Raw genomic sequence first — 19,725 nt, 5'->3', positions numbered from 1 at the left:
AGAATCAGTTTGTTCTCTTTTGCTTCATTTAAAAGTTGGTCTTAGGTGTCAAGTATGGTGGACCAGCCTTGGTTCTGCCATATGGCATTGCCTGTTTCTCCATTCTGGTAGCTGCTTTAATGAAACATGGACTGAAGGCAATTTGTTTCTTAAAGCAGCAATATCCTTTCCCCCCCCCTCTTTCTAGGTTGCCTGAAAGCCTGAGGGAAAAAAACCCCAGCTCGTTTCATTAATAGTTAAGAGCTTGCGGAAGATCTGAAATATGTAATTACTAAAGTGTGCACCAGCCTCTTAATTAATGGCTGCTTTATCATGCCTAATGAATTTTATCAGCCATGATGGCAAAGGCAGAAAATTAATGGGAAAAACAGTCTCCCAAAAGACAGAAGAGAGAGGAAAACAAAGAGGATCAGGTTACAGCTTTAAGTATTATTGCATGCTGTAATGTTCAGACGTATCCCCAACCTTCCCCTACTCCTCCTATATCTATACAATAATAAACAAGTAAGGGAAAAGTGTGGTTTAAGTTAGTTTTCTCTATGCAAGAGGTCTTTTGATGTAAGGAGAACAATTTGACCACCTGCTTAGCCAGCAAGACTTGCATACAGGTAGTCCTCGGCTTATGACCAGTTGCTTAGTGACTGTTTGAAATTATGATTGATCTCCCTGGGTGTGTTTATAACCATGATTCAAAGTTCTGACAACCTTCCTTCGCACAGTTGTACTCTGGGGCATTCAGCAACTGGCCTGCATTTACAGCTGTTTGCAGCAGACTGCCATTACACAACCAAGCTTTCTTTCTTTCTTTCTTTCTTTCTTTCTTTCTTTCTTTCTTTCTTTCTTTCTTTCTTTCTTTCTTTCTTTCTTTCTTTCTTTCTTTATTATTATTTGGATTTATATACCGCCCCTCTCCTGAAGGACTCGGTTATGATGTTCTTGTAAAAACCAGCATTTATTTCTCTTTCTTTCTTTCTTCTTTTTTTTGCAAAAACACGGCATACCAATCCCTGGGTTGACTTAATGACCACCTTGTTTGCTTAACCCAGGGCTGGGGAACCTTGGCTCTTTTATGACTTGTGAACTTCAACTCCACAAGTCATAAACGAGCCAAGGTTCCCCACCCCTGGGTTAACCACAGCATTTGCTTAACGATCACTGCAAGAAATTGGGTTGATCATATGATCTGACTTAACAACCATCATGATGGGCAGGGTTCATTATGGTCATAACACGAGGGATACCTGTACTTTGGTTTTGTGGTTTTATGCTGCCTAACTCTGAATTGCAAAGAAATAGGCTTGTAGTCTTTTGATAGATGCCTAAATCAAGGACATGCCCCACAGCCATCTTCAAAATGAAACCCTAGCCATCAAAGAGTTAGACAAGACCACTTTTCCTACAGACAAAATTTAAGATATATGCATTACACTAGGTTCAAAATGTAGTCAGTTTGTGGCTTAGCATACTGTGCCACACCAGCCCTTGTGATACAGCCCTGTAAATCAGTGAACATATGGCCAAAGGGATAGTTTCAAAGTCATAGTACCACTTTATACTGCACTGGTGAGGCCACACGTGGGATACTACATCCAGTTCTGGTCACCACGATACAAAAAAAGCTACTGAGACCCTAAAAAGAGTGCAGAGAAGAGCAACAAAGATGATTAGGAGTCTGGAGGCTAAACTATACGATGAATGATAGAGGGAACTAGGGAGCTCTCTCAATCCTTCATCTAGTCCAGGGGTAGGCAACCTTGGCTCTCTTATAACTTGTGGACTTCAACTCCCAGAATTCCTGAGCCAGTAGGCAACCTTGGCTCTTTTATGACTTGTGGACTTCAACTCCCAGAATTCCTGAGCCAGCTGGCTCAGGAATTCTGGGAGTTGAAGTCCACGAGTCATAAGAGCCAAGGTTGCCTACCCCTGATCTAGTCTAAGGAAGAGAAGGACTAAGGGTGATATGATAGCAGTCATCAAGTACTTGAGGGGCTGTCACAGAGAAGAAAGGGTCGACCTATTCTCCAAAGCACCTGAGGGCAGGACAAGACATAACAGATGGAAGATCATTAAAGAGAGATCCAACCTAGAACTAAAAAAGAAATTTCCTGACAGTGAGAATAATTATTCAGTTGAATGGTTTGCCTGTGGGACTTGTGGTGCTCCATCACTGGAGGCTTTCGAGAAGAGAAATGGGCAGCCATTTTGTCCAGAATGCATGAGCAGGGGGTTGGACTAAAACAGAGGCCCTCAGCCTTTTGGGCACCAGGGACCGGTTCAATGGAGAAAGGCTTTGTGCGTGGTTTTGTGTGCTGCCTGCATCCCATGGATGGGGCTTTGCTTGTTTGTGTGGTCCGGTTGCTGGCATGCCGCAGCCCAGTACCAGTCCAGAGACCAGGGTTTGGGGACCCCTGGACTAGAAGCCCTCTCAGGTTCCTGTCAACCCTGTTGTTCTATGTTCTATATCAGGATGAATGCAAATCACAGCTGACCATAATGTGTGAGGCCAGCAATTATCCAAGGAAAGGCTTGCATGCATGTGCATTTATTTATTTGTCCCTCAGCCCAAAGGGAAGATGTTCAATCCATTCTATCTTCTCTTTCTTTCTTTCTTTCTGCAGGACAACCTCTCCTGAAGAAGATAAGCTAAACCCAGACGCTGCTTTCCATAAGGCTGAGGAACCACAGGACAAGGAAAGTTTAATTTTCCCTCAGCGGGGGAACTTTCTTTGTCAAACTGTTGAAAAATAAGGTCCTTTTCCCATGGATAAAATTCTCACGTTGTCTCAGAACATATGGGAACTGCTGCACCCCTTGAGGATGAGGAGCAAGTACGCCATTCTTCTCGTCTTTGTAGTAGCCCTTGTCGTAATTGAGAAGGAGAACAACATCATCTCAAGGTAGGGGGGAGGGGGTGGAAAAGAGGCTGTGCCGGAAAAAAGGCTTTCTTGGTCTTCTTCTCTGGCCTTCAGGCTGCACATGACCTTTCCAGTCCCAACTTGCTACCACCAGTTCACCAGTCTTTTGGAACCAGGTAAATATTAACATTCCCCTGTCTGAATTAAGTTGCATCTTTATTCATGAATGCAGCCAGATGACTCTCTTACAAGCGTGGACCGAGATCAGTTATCAGTCAATAATGCTTAATTCCTCAGGCCAAAGGGAATGAATATGAATATGAATACACACACGCTCACTCACTCACTCACTCACCAATGAATAAAATATAAATGGAATATAATATAGAAACTAACTAAATAAATCACTTGTACTGAACTGTAACTTCTGGCTGAGATCACGTACCGCAAGCAAGATTGGTTAAATAAGCCGCAGGATTTGTATAACAAATTGTGGGTTAAAATGACAGCTCCTCTCAAGGAAATGCAAGTCCTACCATAGGTAGGAGTTAATCATCATTAATCTACCTAGGTTAGACTTTGTAGGTCTCTACCTAAAGAAGTAATTGGTATTTTTTTTAAAAGAAAAGAATAAAACTTGTAAGTATTTACATTATTTTTCTATGTACTGTATATCTTTACTTTTTTTTGTTCAGATTCTATGAATGAATACATAATTTTATTTGGCAAGAATCTATCTGCAATGTTAATCTAGGGCTACATGTAGGCAGGCCCTTCAAACTGAACACTGATCATCCAAATTACTAAAAGAGGCATTATGGTAAATCGGTTATGGTACCAGGACTGAATTTTTAGGATATTTATACAATCAGAAGCAATAATAATTAATACATTATAATTACAAGTAATTGTAGGAAAAGTATTTTCATACTTTTTTGCTACTACCGACATACATTAAAGAATCAGTTTATAAAGGTAAAAGGTATCGGCTGATTACTGTGAAGCAAGCGCGTGATTTCTACAATAATGTCTTAAAAGCAACCCCATTAACACTTCTGGAAGCTGTAAAGGGATCTGGAGAAGGAGAACATCAAGAGGATGAAACAGAGGAAAATGGTGCTGGAGGAGATCAAGCTACAATTTCTTTGGATGATCCTAGAGAGCAAAGAGTAACGCGTGCTGCTTTAAAACGAGCAAAGAAAATAAAAGAACAAGATCAGCAAAAGTCTTCAGATTGTTCACAACGTACTCATAGTCAAGCAGTGGGAGGAGCACGGCCTAAAGAAGTTAGTCCTATCAAAGCTGTGGTCCAAGAGCTTTTGGAGGATATGCATGGCAACTAAATTTTTAACCTGGAATGTTAATGGACTAAATTCACCGCAGAAGAGGAAGAAAGTTTTTCAATATTTAAAACAATTTAAGATAGATGTTATATGTCTGCAAGAAACGCATATTAGAGTTTTGGATGAAAAGCACTTACTGAACTCGAGGCTGGGTACGCAATTTGTTGCTTCTGCAGAGAATAAGAAAAAATGGAGTGGTTGTTTATGTTAAAAGTGCCTTAACAGCAGACTTAATTGAAGCAGATAAGCATGGAAGATATGTTATGATTGAGCTGTTGTTAGAAGGTAAAAAGACGCTTTTAGTTGGATTATATGCACCTAAACAACAACAAGCTGACTTTTTTAGCTTACTTCACACAAAGCTTACCCAGTTGGATTATAAATCTTTTATTTTTATGGGGGACTGGAATGGTGTTTTGGATGTACAGTTGGATAAGGCTGGAGCTTTTAAGCGCATTCCAAGTCATGCTAGACTGCCTAAATCTTTTTTTGAAATGAAGGATGACCTGGAATTGCGAGATATTTGGCGTGAGAGACACTTGCAGGAGAAGGATTATACTTTTTATTCTGACAGACACCAATCTTTTTCGAGGATTGATTTTATTTTGTTGACTAATGATTTTTTTTGAGAACTAAAAAGGTGAAGATTTGTGCAAGAACTATCTCTGACCACAGTCCAGTTTGGTTGGAGATTGATAAGGAGAAAAGAGATAGGCGCTCGTGGCGCGTAAATGAGAATTTGTTTAGAAATCAGAGAAATGTGGAAGAATGCAAACAGCGGATGAAGGATTTTTTTGAGATTAATATGAATAAGGGTACCTCTATGGATATGGTTTGGGATGCTAGCAAGGCCTATATGAGAGGGGTGTTGATATATATGAATAATAGACATAGACGTGCAGTGGAAACTAGAAGGAAAGAACTGGAGAATGAAATAAAGGAAAAAGAAAAGGCTTTGATTTTGAACCCAGAGGATGTGAAGATCAAGGAGGCTATTAGACTGCTAAGAGGACAATTTGATAAATTAATGGCTGATCAAGTGGCGACCAATCTGCGGTTTGCTAGGCATAATACTTTTTGCAACGCTAATAAACCAGGCAGATGGTTAGCTTATAGACTGAGGAAAAAACAAAGGGCCTCTAATATAGATAAGATTGAGTATAAAGGAAGGGTTGTGTTTCAACAGAATCTTATTAAGGATGCTTTTGTGGATTTTTATTCGAAATTATATACTAAAGAGGAAATTAATGCAAAAGATATTGATATATACTTGGAGAATGCTAGCATCCCGGTTCTTACGCAAGTACAAAAAGAGGGGATTAATCAACTGATTACAGAAGAAGAAATTTTTACAGCAATTAAGGAACTGAAGGTGGATAAAGCACCAGGCACGGATGGCTTGACTGCGGCCTATTGTAAAAATTTACAATTAGAGATGATAAAACCGTTAAAGGAACTGTTCCAGACAATCCAGAGGGGGGGAAAGGTGCCACCGTCTTGGAGAACAGCTTTTATCTCTTTGATTCCGAAGGAAGACCAGGATGCTACTCAAGTTAAAAATTACAGACCGATATCGCTTTTAAATACAGATTATAAGATATTTGCTAAGGTTTTGGCTAATAGACTGATGAGGGTTCTGCAACAGGTGATTCATGGGGATCAAACGGGGTTTATTAGTGGTAGGCAAATGAAAAATAATGTGAGACATATAGTTGATGTGTTAGAGTTTTTGGAAAGGCACAACCAGATCTCTGCAGCGCTAATCTTTTTAGATGCTGAAAAGGCCTTTGATCAATTGAATTGGCAATTTTTGTTGAAAGTTTTAGACAAAATGGATTTTGGGGAACATTTTTTACAACCGATTAGGGCATTATATCAAAAACAAACTGCCCGAATCATAGTTAACAATAGCCTGACAGCAGCATGTAATATTGAGAAGGGCACAAGGCAAGGGTGTCCGTTATCGCCCTTGTTATTTGTGTTAACATTAGAGATATTATTGGTTAAGATTCGGAATTCGGAAAAAATTAAGGGGATACAAGTTGGAGATCAGGACTATAGATTGAGAGCATTTGCAGATGATCTGGTTGTTACAGTGACCCAGCCAGAGAACTCTGTTGTGGACCTGATGGAGATAATAACACAATATGGGAAGGTTTCTGGATTTAAAGTAAATACACAGAAAACTAAAATTTTGGCTAGAAATATGACAGTTTCACAGAAGGCTCTCTTAGAAGGATTAACTGGATTTGAGATTGTTAAAAGGGTTAAATATTTGGGGGTGATTTTGTCGCCCTCTAATACAAAGCTATATAAAAATAATTATGAAAAACTATGGGGGAAAATTCAAAAAGAATTGGAGAGTTGGGAAAAATTGCAATTGTCTTTGTTGGGACGGATTGCAGCAGTGAAAATGAATGTCCTGCCCAAATTTTTATTTTTATTTCAAATGATACCGATTCTTAAGAAAGATTCTAACTTGGAGGAATGGCAGCGTGGTATCAATAAATTTGTGTGGGCAGGGAAAAAGCCACGAGTTAAACTTAAGATTATGCAGGATACTCGTGAGAGAGGTGGCCTTAAATTGCCTAATTTTAAATTATATTATGAAGCTGCTGCATTAGTAGGAATAAGCGACTGGATTAATTTGACGCAACCGAGGTTATTAAATCTTGAGGGCCATGATTTGTTGTTTGGCTGGCATGCATATTTGTTGTATGATAAGAAGGTAGATACTGTGTTTAGGATGCATATTTTAAGACAGGCATTGCTGAGAGTTTGGAAGAAGTATAGACATAAGTTAAGCAGCAAGATACCATTGTGGGCAATTCCAAAACACGCAATAGAAAATATACATGCTGGTTTCAAACATGATGTGACTACGTACAAGGAAATTTTAAGCTTGGAAAGGAATGTTTGGTGTTTGAAATCATATAGCCTCTTGCGAGAAGAGAAGGTTGTTCAAACTTGGTTTCAATATATTCAGTTACGGGCCAGGTGGAAAGAAGACCAGAAAAATGGATTTGCAATGACTGATGAAAATTTGATAAAGCAAATTAGAAATCAGGGACCAGCACATATCAAACGGATATATCTTGCATTGATAGAGATTGATTCAGAAACAGAGCTTGTTAAGGATTGTATGATAAAATGGGCCCAAAACATTCAGGAAGTTATTACAATGGACACGTGGGAAAAGATTTGGGTGAGGAATGTAAAATTTACTCAAGCTCAAAATCTAAGAGAGAACTTTTACAAAATGTTTTATAGATGGCATTTAGATCCTAAAAAGCTTGCAAGTATGTATCCGAATTACCAGCCTAAATGTTGGAGGTGTGGTGATGAAGATGCAACATATTTTCACATATGGTGGACATGTAAGAAGGTTAAGGTTTTTTGGATAAAAGTCTGGTGGAATATGCAGAAGATTTTTGAACGGAGGATAAAGTTTTGTCCGCAATTTTTTTTGTTGGGAATAATTGTCGACGCTACAGTTGTGGACTCCAAGTTGATGTTGAACTTAGTTACGGCAGCAAGACTTTTGATAGGTCAATATTGGAAGAAAGAGGAACTGCCGACCATAGAAGAGTGGACTTTAAAGGTTTCCAACCTGGCAGAGATGGCGAAGATTTCGGCCTATTTGAAAGATCATTCGCAAGAACGTTATATTATGGAATGGAGAAAATGGATTGAGTTTATCCAGAACAAGTATAGGGTTAAGAAGTTTTATGTAGCATTCGAATAAGTCTTCTTTCGTTTTTTTTTTCTTTTTCTATTTTAGTTTTTTATATATATTTAATATTGCTAAGGTTTGTTTTATCCTATATAAGCTAGAGAGTGATGGATTTTAGAATTTATAGTTGTTAGTATATGGTTGTTTATGATTGCTTTTTTATATATATATACCTTGTATTTGGCTCTGGGAAGTCGGGGGGGAGGGGGGGAGGGAGGGGGGGAGGAGGGAGGGGGGGAGGGGGGGAGGGAGGGGGGAGGGAGGGGGGGAGGAGGGAGGGGGAAGGGGGGCTTTTTAAAGGAAAACTGTATTTTAAAACTTTTCAATAAAAAAAAAAGAATCAGTTTATAAGGCTACAGCTGGCCCTTGCAAGGCAGTCATCTGGAATGGCAATTGTCATTGCGTACAAACAGGATTGAAAAGGTTCAGAACATCCTAAAATGTTGCCAGGATCTTTTGAGAGATTATCAGATTTCAACTGAAGAATGAGATACTATAGGATCCCATTAAAAGCAACAATTTGTTGCTATATCTTGTTTAGCAGTGTGCTAAATACATTGAATTTACTCTGTGATCTGGGACACATTTGTTGTGCTAAGCACCCACACATCTCTAGCCATCTTACTGTAAATGAAACATCTTCTTAGGACAGTATTGCTCAACCTTGGCAACTTTAAGATGTGAGAACTTCAATTCCCAGAATTCCCCAGCCAGCAAGGTTGTCAAGACTGAGAAATACTGAGTTAGATCAGGGGTAGGCAACCTTGGCTCTTTTATGACTCGACTTCAACTCCCAGAATTCCTGAGCCAGCAAAGCTGGCTCAGGAATTCTGGGAGTTGAAGTCCACGAGTCATAAAAGAGCCAAGGTTGCCTACCCCTGAGTTAGATGAACACTTTTGCTTACTTTTCCTCTGTGACCTTTACATTTTGGAAAACTTCACCATCCCATTTCCAGAGGATCACCTGACTTGTATTCTTTTCCACCAGGCTCGGGCGGCTTTGAAACGCCGACTTCCGGCGCGGCAGCGCTACCGGAAGTCCCCTGTGGCCAATCTTGTGGTCCCAGCTAAGACCAACTGTGGACAAGATCTATTTCCTTGATAATCCTTTGAACTGCTATTTTACAAAAACAGAATCCAGGTTCAGAGAATTCAGACAGGATAAAGGATCAAATCAATATTGTGTACCCTTTTCTTGAAATTAAAGAATGTTTGCTTTTCACTCCCTGTGGATCTTGATAGACTCCCAGCTTCAAATTCATGGCATACTGTATATTGGTGAGGCCCAAGCTGTGTGAGTGTTCCCAGTGTGTTTTATACGTACGCACACACATGCTCACCAATCATCAAGGGAATAGTACATTAACAAGGCCAAAGAATTAGAGAAACCACATTCAGTCTGCATCTTCTTGCACAAAGTCTTGGCTTTTGATCTGGATTCCAAAGCCAGCCATAGCTTTCTTTCCGGGGGATGATACTACTTATCCATACTAACTGAATTCCTGGATACAAAAGGGATGAATGTGATCCTTAGATCAGTGTTTCTCAACCTTGGTAACCTTAAGATGTGTGGACTTCAACTCTCAGAATTCCCCAGCCAACATGATGGTTGGGAATTTCCGGGAAACACACACGTCTTAAAGTTGAGAAACACCGATCACTGTGCTAGGTTCCTTGAAGGCCAGAGTGATCCTGTAGAACACGGGTCTTCAATCTTGGCCCTTTTATGACTTTTGGACTTCAACTCCCAGAGTTCCTCAGCCAGGCTGGCTGAGGAATTTTGGGAGTTGAAGTCCACAAGTCATAAAAGGGCCAGGTTTTGAAGACCCTTGCTGTAGAAGATACTCAGTTGTTCCTCAGCAAGACGATTGAGAGGGGAAGGTGATTCTGAAGGCTGAAGAGAAGCACTTGGCTTGGATTAAGAAAACTGTTCATTCCATCTCAAAATAACATGCCTGCTATCTCTTTAAATATCACTGCTGTTATTAGTCCCGATGACTGTATTCTTTCTCTTCACAGGGTTTCAGACAAACTGAAGCAGTCTCCACAGTCCCTGCCAGAAGCCAACAGCACTGATTCTGGATTGATGCTGCCAGAGAATGGTTCCCTCTTGTCACTGAGCTCACTGGACTTGGCCTTCTCCCAGCTTAAGCACCGGTTGCAGAACCTCACTTTGCAGCTTAGTGGCACTCTGCTACCCCCCACTAAAAGGACACGAAAACATGTTCTCCTAATGGCCACCACCCGTACCGGCTCTTCCTTTGTAGGGGAATTCTTCAACCAGCAGGGCAACATTTTCTACCTCTTTGAGCCACTGTGGCACATAGAAAGGACGGTATCTTTTGAATCCGGGGGTGCTAATGCGGTGGGATCGGCCCTTGTCTACAGAGATGTTTTGAAGCAGCTGTTCCTCTGTGATCTTTACATTTTGGAAAACTTCATCATCCCATTCCCGGAGGATCACTTGACTCAATTTTGGTTTCGGCGTAGTTCAAGTCGCTCTTTGTGCGAGGAGCCTGTTTGCACCCCCTTCGTCAAGAAGGTCTTTGAGAAGTATCACTGCAAGAACCGCCGTTGTGGCCCCCTGAATGTGACTCTGGCAGTGGAGTCCTGCCTGCAGAAGGAGCACATGGCCCTTAAGGCTGTCCGAATTCGACAACTCGAATTCTTGCGTCCATTAGCTGAAGATCCCCGCCTGGACTTGAGGATAATTCAGTTGGTGCGGGATCCTCGTGCGGTGTTGGCCTCCCGCATGGTGGCTTTTTCGGGTAGGTATGAAACCTGGAAGAGATGGGCTAATGAAGGTGTAGCAACTCTGAATGAGGATGAGGTCCAGAGATTGCGAGGCAACTGTGAAAACATCCGACTCTCAGCTGAACTGGGTTTAAAGCAGCCAGCATGGCTTCAAGGTCGCTACATGCTGGTTCGCTATGAGGACATTGCCAGGTCTCCCCTCCAGAAAGCCAAGGAGATGTATAAATTTACTGGCATTGCTCTCACTACGCAGGTGGAGGACTGGATCCGGAAAAATACACAGGCCCCTCAAGATAGCAATGGCATCTACTCCACCCAGAAAAACTCCTCTGAACAATTTGAGAAGTGGCGATTCAGCATCCCCTTCAAACTTGCCCAGGTGGTACAGAATGTCTGCACACCAGCCATGAACCTGTTTGGCTACAAGTTGGCCAACAGTGCTGAGACTCTTACAAACAGATCCATCAGCTTGCTAGACGAGAGAAGGACCTTCTGGATCACGTAAAAGGTTGCCTTCATTGGCGGATTTTTTTTTCCAATCATAGCATTCTGTGAATTGAGAAAGAGAGAATGCAAGAATCTATATATTGAGGAAGGAACACATGGGCAGGAAGTGTTCAGCCATCTTTGGTTGTTTTGCTTCCACTTGTCTTGACCATTCAAGAGCTTTGGCTTTATCTGAAAGCAAGCATCCCTTGCTGGCATATTTGACACTTCCAGGTGGATTATAATGGGACCACAGACACTGGCATAAGGAAGCGTTCTGAAGCTGACACAGAGTAGAAGATTAAACCCTGTTTCCCTACCTCATGTCCACACCCTTTCTGTTGCAGATGTTGTCTCTCACCTTCACCAAACATCCAAAGAGAGTGAATGTCTTATAATTAAAATAAATTTATCATTTGGAAGAAAAACATGGGCTTCTCAACCTGCAGAGAAGCTGTGAGAGAAGCAGAATGTTGCACTGATCTCATCTAAGGCAGTCTTAAGGAATCTGTCAACCAGATATTTGGGAAGGGAAGGGAAGAAACTTATTTAACACAACTGACAGCGAGAAAGCTGACTCTCCATGTGCAGACAGAGCATGTTTTGTACACATTCTCTCTCAAATCCTTGGATAAATTGAGCCCTTGTTTAAATTGAGGAGGTGTTACTGGGGAAGATAGATGCATGGCATAGAACAGAGGTGGTTCAACCTTGTAAGTGTTTTTGTTTAAGAGTGTTGGTTGTTATATTCATTATCTGTTTTCAGTGCTGCAGCAAACATCTAATGAATTTCACTTAGCTGTTCATCAGAAGCACTTAACATGGCAGAAGGTATAACCTGACTGCGAGTTTGGTATTTCATCCCACAGTGGAAACCGTATCAGGATCCTGATTGCCAAAAAAAAAAAAAGGACTCACTTGGGGGCAATTCAAATCTGGTTTTCTCTGCACCTGGGTGGAGTCCAACCCAACCCCTTCCAAATTCCCAGGAATTTTGTTGGAATGGTAACATTTTCAACACATTCAATTTTGGGAAAAGTTGACATGGATTATCACGCCTCACTTTAATAAATGGATAGATTAATATCAGGGACTGAACATACATATAACCATAAAGAATGGTAGTTTCATTAACTATCAGAGTCACGTGTGATTGTCTGGCACTGCTAATTTAACACCTAACCAAACACCCCCACCCCCACCCCATTTTCTTATTTGTAGTGAGAAGATTTAATGCTCCAGCTGTTTCTGTTTGTTTAACAGAACAAAAAAAAATGATCATTTAAATCATTTTCTTCTTTCCCATGGAGCACTGCAGTGAATAAGCGACCACATTTGTTTTGATCCAGTCAAAGTAACAGAGATCAATATGACCATCATTTGGTTTCATGGCAATCACTGTCTGAGTGAGCAGGAATGTGCTTTGATGTGTCAAGAGTATGCCTTTCCTCTCTCGTTTCCTGCAGGAAGGAGTACCAGTTTTCAAACAGCATATAATAATGCAGGTTTAACTCTGAATAAACAGTTCTGAGATACCATTAACTTCCTCCAAGGTGTTGGCCAAAATTAGAACTTTAAGGCTGTATAGCCCCACTGGATGTCTGGATGATTGCAGACAAAGCTGGATTGTCTGCCAACAAAGTTATCAAGAAAAAAAAAAGATGGAACATCAGCTAACATTCCTACAAGTGATTCCAGTTACACTTATGATTTGCTTTTCCCATTTAGTATTTCACTCGTGGTATTTTAACTGGCAAAGTGGTGCCATGACTACATGATTCATACAGTGTGTCAACTTACCCTCAAATATAACTCATAGCAGTCTTTCAGTTAGTTGTCCCATCTCAGTTAACCCACTGCCAAGGATGCATCGTCCCCTTGCACCACATGGATACTCTGGCACATCCCTTTTTGTCTCCAAGAAGCCTTTTGATATCCCTCTCTAACCTTGGATAAGCTGTTTCAGAACGGGTGTCAAACTCAATTTCACTGAGGGCCGCATCAGCATTGTGGTTGCCCTCAGGGGGCCAGGTGGGTATGGCCAGGGTGGGCGTGGCCTGCTGGGTGGGCGTGGCTAGAGTGCGTATGGCCTACTGGGTGGGCGTGGCCAGCTCTACATCGTTTGCATCAAGGGTGCCTACGGGGGCCTGGGCAGGAGTGGGATAGATCTGAGGGTCTCTGGCAGAAGGAGGGTCTCTGGGCCAGGGCCAAGCCAGTGGGGGCCGTTCCCTCACTGTTTCCAGGATGGCTTCGTGGGCCGCATGAAACCACTTCGCGGGCCGGATCTGGCCCCCGGGCCTTGTGTTTGACATGTTTGTAAACAGAAGTGTGTTGAAAAATTCTGGCTATGCCACAGAAACATTCTCAATTAGATGTTTCAGCCAGCACTGTATTTGCTAGGCTGTAGTGTTTTCCTTTTGCGGTGGACTTTTCTGACTATTCTCTCATTAGTGGTGATGGTGGTAGAGCTGCAAAATTTATCTTAATTTTGTTACGATTATTTATGTGGAACAGCTAGGACTGGATAAAGAAAGCCACAACTTCTTGCCTTATTTTGAACTTTCTATTCTTTTCTTTTGGAAAACTGTGAACTCTGCAGTTCATTAATTTATTTATTGTATGGAGAAGATAACACTTGCTTTCTTAGAAGGAATCAAAACTGCACAAAAATAAAAACAATTTTCCCAAGAATCAGAAGTCTAATTCATTTACATTAAGATGGCTGTGGCTAAATAACATACACTTATGTTTTTCTTTTTTTTAAATGCAACTTCTTTAACTTGAAGAAATATTCTATTTAAAGGAAGGAACAGGATAGGAAGCAATGTCCTGCATAACCTTAGAGCAGTAAATAACAATGTCTTGCAAACAGATTAGAGAAGCAATATGCTGTCCTAACTACAGGGAGTGCAGAATTATTAGGCAAATGAGTATTTTGACCACATCATCCTCTTTATGCATGTTGTCTTACTCCAAGCTGTATAGGCTCGAAAGCCTACTACCAATTAAGCATATTAGGTGATGTGCATCTCTGTAATGAGAAGGGGTGTGGTCTAATGACATCAACACCCTGTATCAGGTGTGCATAATTATTAGGCAACTTCCTTTCCTTTGGCAAAATGGGTCAAAAGAAGGACTTGACAGGCTCAGAAAAGTCAAAAATAGTGAGATATCTTGCAGAGGGATGCAGCACTCTTAAAATTGCAAAGCTTCTGAAGCGTGATCATCGAACAATCAAGCGTTTCATTCAAAATAGTCAACAGGGTCGCAAGAAGCGTGTGGAGAAACCAAGGCGCAAAATAACTGCCCATGAACTGAGAAAAGTCAAGCGTGCAGCTGCCAAGATGCCACTTGCCACCAGTTTGGCCATATTTCAGAGCTGCAACATCACTGGAGTGCCCAAAAGCACAAGGTGTGCAATACTCAGAGACATGGCCAAGGTAAGAAAGGCTGAAAGATGACCACCACTGAACAAGACACACAAGCTGAAACGTCAAGACTGGGCCAAGAAATATCTCAAGACTGATTTTTCTAAGGTTTTATGGACTGATGAAATGAGAGTGAGTGTTGATGGGCCAGATGGATGGGCCCGTGGCTGGATTGGTAAAGGGCAGAGAGCTCCAGTCTGACTCAGACGCCAGCAAGGTGGAGGTGGAGTACTGGTTTGGGCTGGTATCATCAAAGATGAGCTTGTGGGGCCTTTTCGGGTTGAGGATGGAGTCAAGCTCAACTCCCAGTCCTACTGCCAGTTTCTGGAAGACACCTTCTTCAAGCAGTGGTACAGGAAGAAGTCTGCATCCTTCAAGAAAAACATGATTTTCATGCAGGACAATGCTCCATCACACGCGTCCAAGTACTCCACAGCGTGGCTGGCAAGAAAGGGTATAAAAGAAGGAAATCTAATAACATGGCCTCCTTGTTCACCTGATCTGAACCCCATTGAGAACCTGTGGTCCATCATCAAATGTGAGATTTACAAGGAGGGAAAACAGTACACCTCTCTGAACAGTGTCTGGGAGGCTGTGGTTGCTGCTGCACGCAATGTTGATGGTGAACAGATCAAAACACTGACAGAATCCATGGATGGCAGGCTTTTGAGTGTCCTTGCAAAGAAAGGTGGCTATATTGGTCACTGATTTGTTTTTGTTATGTTTTTGAATGTCAGAAATGTATATTTGTGAATGTTGAGATGTTATATTGGTTTCACTGGTAAAAATAAAAAATTGAAATGGGTATATATTTGTTTTTTGTTAAGTTGCCTAATAATTATGCACAGTAATAGTCACCTGCACACACAGATATCCCCCTAAAATAGCTATAACTAAAAACAAACTAAAAACTACTTCCAAAAATATTCAGCTTTGATATTAATGAGTTTTTTGGGTTCATTGAGAACATGGTTGTTGTTCAATAATAAAATCAATCCTCAAAAATACAACTTGCCTAATAATTCTGCACTCCCTGTATATCTTCTGGTTCCTCTGTTCAACATAAACATTTTTTTGCTGCACAGAAGTAAATGATTTATTATTTCCCATAAAAAGAAAAAGAAAAACACGTAGCTGCAATCGCATCAACATTTTAAAGAAAGGATGCCCAATGTAATGCATATAATATCCTTTTATTCTTAAAAAAACCACCTTAAAATTTAGTGAAATGTTGAAGAATGGAACAATGGTGTGTACAGTTTTATTCCACCAGCATCAAAACTCAAACACACATTTCTGTGTTGAAGCCAGCAGGCCTTACGTATCTCTACACTTGTGAGGTTTGTGGTCAGGGTCTATTTATCCTTCCCACATGAGGGATTGGTTGGTCTGAAATGAAATGATCTGTGTTTTGTATACAGTTTGACATGCAATTGGCAGTTTGCAGCCAGAATCTAGACTGCATCTTCTAACTCTGGACAGTCATCTTGCTAATCCTGAAACCAATTAATTCTAATTCCCCCTTTTGCATTTTGGCAGACGTGGAAGTTTTCAGTTCTGCAAGACTGAGGGTATATTTGTAGAGAGATTTATTTAAATTTATGTGGATACTATGCAGTCAAACTAAATGAAGTATATACAGTATGTGGGCTTCAATGCCATAATCCCTGGCAGTATTCCTAATTCCGAAAAGGATGGAAAACAAGCCAAGCCTGGAATCCAGTCTCAAGGTAGGATCAGCAGACCCCCATAAAGGAAGAGTAGGACATTTGACCTTCCTAGAACAGGGGTATCATTCAAGGAGTAGCATATTTATTCAAGGAAGAGTTTTAAGAAAATTTAGTGAATGCATCTCCAGTCTGAGAAAGAAGGAAGGAGAACTTGACCTTTTTAAATAAACAGGAATAGCTTTCAGATATTCAGCCTGCTAAATTATAGCAAAGCAAGTTTTCCAACATCTTCCACCACTTCGTGTTTGGACAGTTGGTGCTCTTACACAGTGTTTCTCAACTTCTGCAGCTTGTAGTTGTATGGACTTCAACTCCCAGAATTCCTCAGTCCGCATGAGTCCCCACCCACCACAGACACACTAGGGCAGGGATAGGCAACCTTGGCTCTTTTACGACTCATGGACTTCAACTCCCAGAATTCCTGAGCTGACTCAGGAATTCTGGGAGTTGAAGTCCATGAGTCGTAAAAGAGCCGAGGTTGCCTACCCCTGCACTAGGGTTACCAGAGCTTGTCTGTACAAATTGGAATGGGCAGCAGATGGCAGCAAGGAAGGTTTTCTCTTATCCGCTGTCCATGTCCTACATAAGTGATAAGAGTTCCAAGCAAACCTGTAATATCCTTTAAGAGAAGTGGAATCTGTAATTCATTTTCAAGGATGGGTTAATTTGCAAACAACCAGGGCTATTCTCATCTCATCCAGTCCTTATACTGACACATATAAATATATATTATTTATTTATTTATTTCCCACCTTTTGTTCTTTTTACAAATAACTACAGTTTGCAAACATATCCAACACCCCTTCCTCCTATTTTCCTGTGATATTGGTTGGGCTGAGAAAAAATAGCCCAAGAACACCTAGCTGGTTTTCATGGCTAGGGCAGCATTCGAACTCACAGTCCCCCAGTTTCTCACCTGATGTTTTAACTACTAGACCAAACTGGCTGTATTGTTATGTACAGCCCTTACAAATGGAGGAAGAATGATTTCCATTCTGCTAGTAAATCCTTTGTTTCAAAGATACCTCAGAAAAAGGAATTAATTGTGAATTATGATTCAGTTGAGGCTGAATTTCCTGATACACCCCAGGATGTGGTAACACAGCTGTGCAGTCTTGTACACAAGCAAAGTTTAGTTGTAGTAAATTCTCCTGAAACATTGCAGTCTAATATCTACCAATTAAAAAATACCGGTAATAATTTGGGAAATGGGAAAATCAAGAAGAATAAGAGGAAGTGCAGTAATAAAAAAAATTCTAAATTAAGATCACTCTAAGTCACGGTGTCAGACTCACCACGTCACGTGATGTATTGCATTGCCGGAACTGGGGTGGGCGTGGCCTCCATATGATGCAACTGGCCTGCGGACCGGCAGTTTGACACCCTTGCTCTATCAGTCTTGCTTTCAAAACATACACAGAGTTGTTCATTGCAAAGAGATTGGCTGAGAGGAAGTGCCTCCTGCTTAGACATTGTTAGGTAGAGCCTATTTTCAATCCCTCTTCCTTTTTTTCCCCAGAGCAATAGTGTCTCATTTTTAGGGGGTTCAATACTAAGTGAGCACCATCTTTGGAAAGACTGTGGTTTGCCCCACTGCTTTGCTCAGCAAACCAGAAAATTAATTAATTTGCCTTCTCAAAGATCCCATTGTTGAAGATCTAAGGGGAAGACTAGTTCAACCCAGAGTTCATTTGAGGCACAAAGGAGCAGGCTCAAATGATCCTACTTCAGACACTTGACGTGAAGACTTTATGCGAAGAATGCTGGGAAAGGTGGAAGAAAAGAGAAGAGGATGGCGAGCAGCAAGGGGAATGCACTCAGTTACAAGGGCAAGGAGTGCATCGCTAGAGACCTGAAAGACAGTTATGGATAGATTATCTTGCAAAAATATCTATCCATGTGGTCTCTAGGAATTGAAAATGACTTGATGGCACATAATCAATTTTTACCCAGTCAACTACTACACAAAGGTTTATATCTGAGATCTGCAGTGGCCTGGGAAATACTAGTCTAAGGAACATGGTTGAACATGGTTAGGACTTTGCTTGTCTCAAAAATGATTTGAAATGGAGGCTTCAGAATGTGCTGGAGGATGAGCATAGCACTTTTTAAAGAAGCTCTTGTCACTTTTTTGGGTTTTCACATAACCCGGAAAAACAATGCAGTTATTTTAAACAGCTGTTGATCTCACATTGCTGCATGTTCTGAAAAGCTTCTTCTGAATCGTCTACAATTACTGGTTCAATATGTAAATTCAGCAACCATCAACAATGTAAATTCATTAGACATATAGAAAGCCTAATTAACCTGTTGTTGTCATTTTGGGATGGATTCATATTCCAATTCTGGTCACCACGATAGAAAAATGAGGCTGAAACCTTAGAAAGAGTACAGCTACAAAGACAATAAGGCAGGGGTCTTCAAATGGTTATGAGGAACTGGGTTTGTGCTGCCACCACGTGGCTGTGTGGAGAAATCACAATGTGGGCAGTCAGACCCTCCTACCATATGATGTATTTCCTTTCCCCTCCCCTTTCTGGGATGGACTTCCTCCTTCCTCTTCCCTAGTAAGCCATGCTTCATTAGCAGAAAACATGGGGTCCCAATATGCAGACCCTGGGAGCATTATCCTCTTCTAACTATTCTGGATCAAAGCTGTTGACTATGGTCTGTGTAAGCAGATATAATTAACCTTAACAGCTTCGATCCAGAATAGTTAGAAGAGGATAATGCTCCCAGGGTCTGCATATTGGGACCCCATGTTTTCTGCTAATGAAGCATGGCTTACTAGGGAAGAGGAAGGAGGAAGTCCATCCCAGAAAGGGGAGGGGAAAGGAAATACATCATATGGTAGGAGGGTCTGACTGCCCACATTGTGATTTCTCCACACAGCCACGTGGTGGCAGCACAGGGTTTGTCTAGTTTAATGAAAAGAATGCCTAGGAGTGTCATGATAACAGTGTTCCAATATATGAAGGTTTGCCACATAGAATCTGGGGTCATCCTGCTTTCCAAAGCGCCAGAAGACACAAGAACCAATGGATGGAAACTAATAAAGAAGAGACACAGCCTAGACTTAGAACTAAGGAAAAATTTCCTGACAGGAAGAACAATTAACCAGCGGAACGCCTTCAGAAGTTGTGGTTGTTCCATCACTGCAGGCTTTTAAGAAGAGACTGGACAGCCACTTGTCTGGAATGGTATAGGGCAAGGGTCTTCAAACTTGGCCCTTTTATGACTTGTGGACTTCAACTCCCAGGTGATTGGCTAGAAGACCTCCAAGGTCCCTTCCTACTCTGTTATTCTGTTAAAAATGGGGTGGTGACTTTGAATACATAGTTGTGGCTGTCATCTTATCATCATCATCATCATCTTGCAAGGGACTTCTTTTGACAT

At 41.2% G+C, this 19,725-nt stretch overlaps 1 protein-coding gene across 1 annotated transcript in view; it reads left to right on the top strand.

Annotated features, from left to right (window-relative positions):
- Positions 1 to 12,242, top strand: part of CHST3 (carbohydrate sulfotransferase 3) — a 35,945-nt gene extending 23,703 nt beyond the window's left edge. Inside the window, exons 2-3 of the mRNA XM_083364804.1 lie at positions 2,619 to 2,897; positions 9,951 to 12,242. Coding sequence (XP_083220930.1) covers positions 2,761 to 2,897; positions 9,951 to 11,190 — 1,377 coding nt within the window. The 5' untranslated portion in view covers positions 2,619 to 2,760 and the 3' untranslated portion in view covers positions 11,191 to 12,242. The remainder of the gene's footprint in view (positions 1 to 2,618; positions 2,898 to 9,950) is intronic.
- Positions 12,243 to 19,725: the final 7,483 nt, after the last annotated feature.

The sequence above is a fragment of the Vipera ursinii genome (assembly GCF_947247035.1).
Source record: "Vipera ursinii genome assembly, chromosome: 5".
NCBI classification, from domain to species: Eukaryota; Metazoa; Chordata; class Lepidosauria; order Squamata; family Viperidae; genus Vipera; species Vipera ursinii.
The sequence above is the reverse complement of the archived record's forward strand: the minus strand, read 5'-3'. Positions and strand labels throughout refer to the sequence as shown.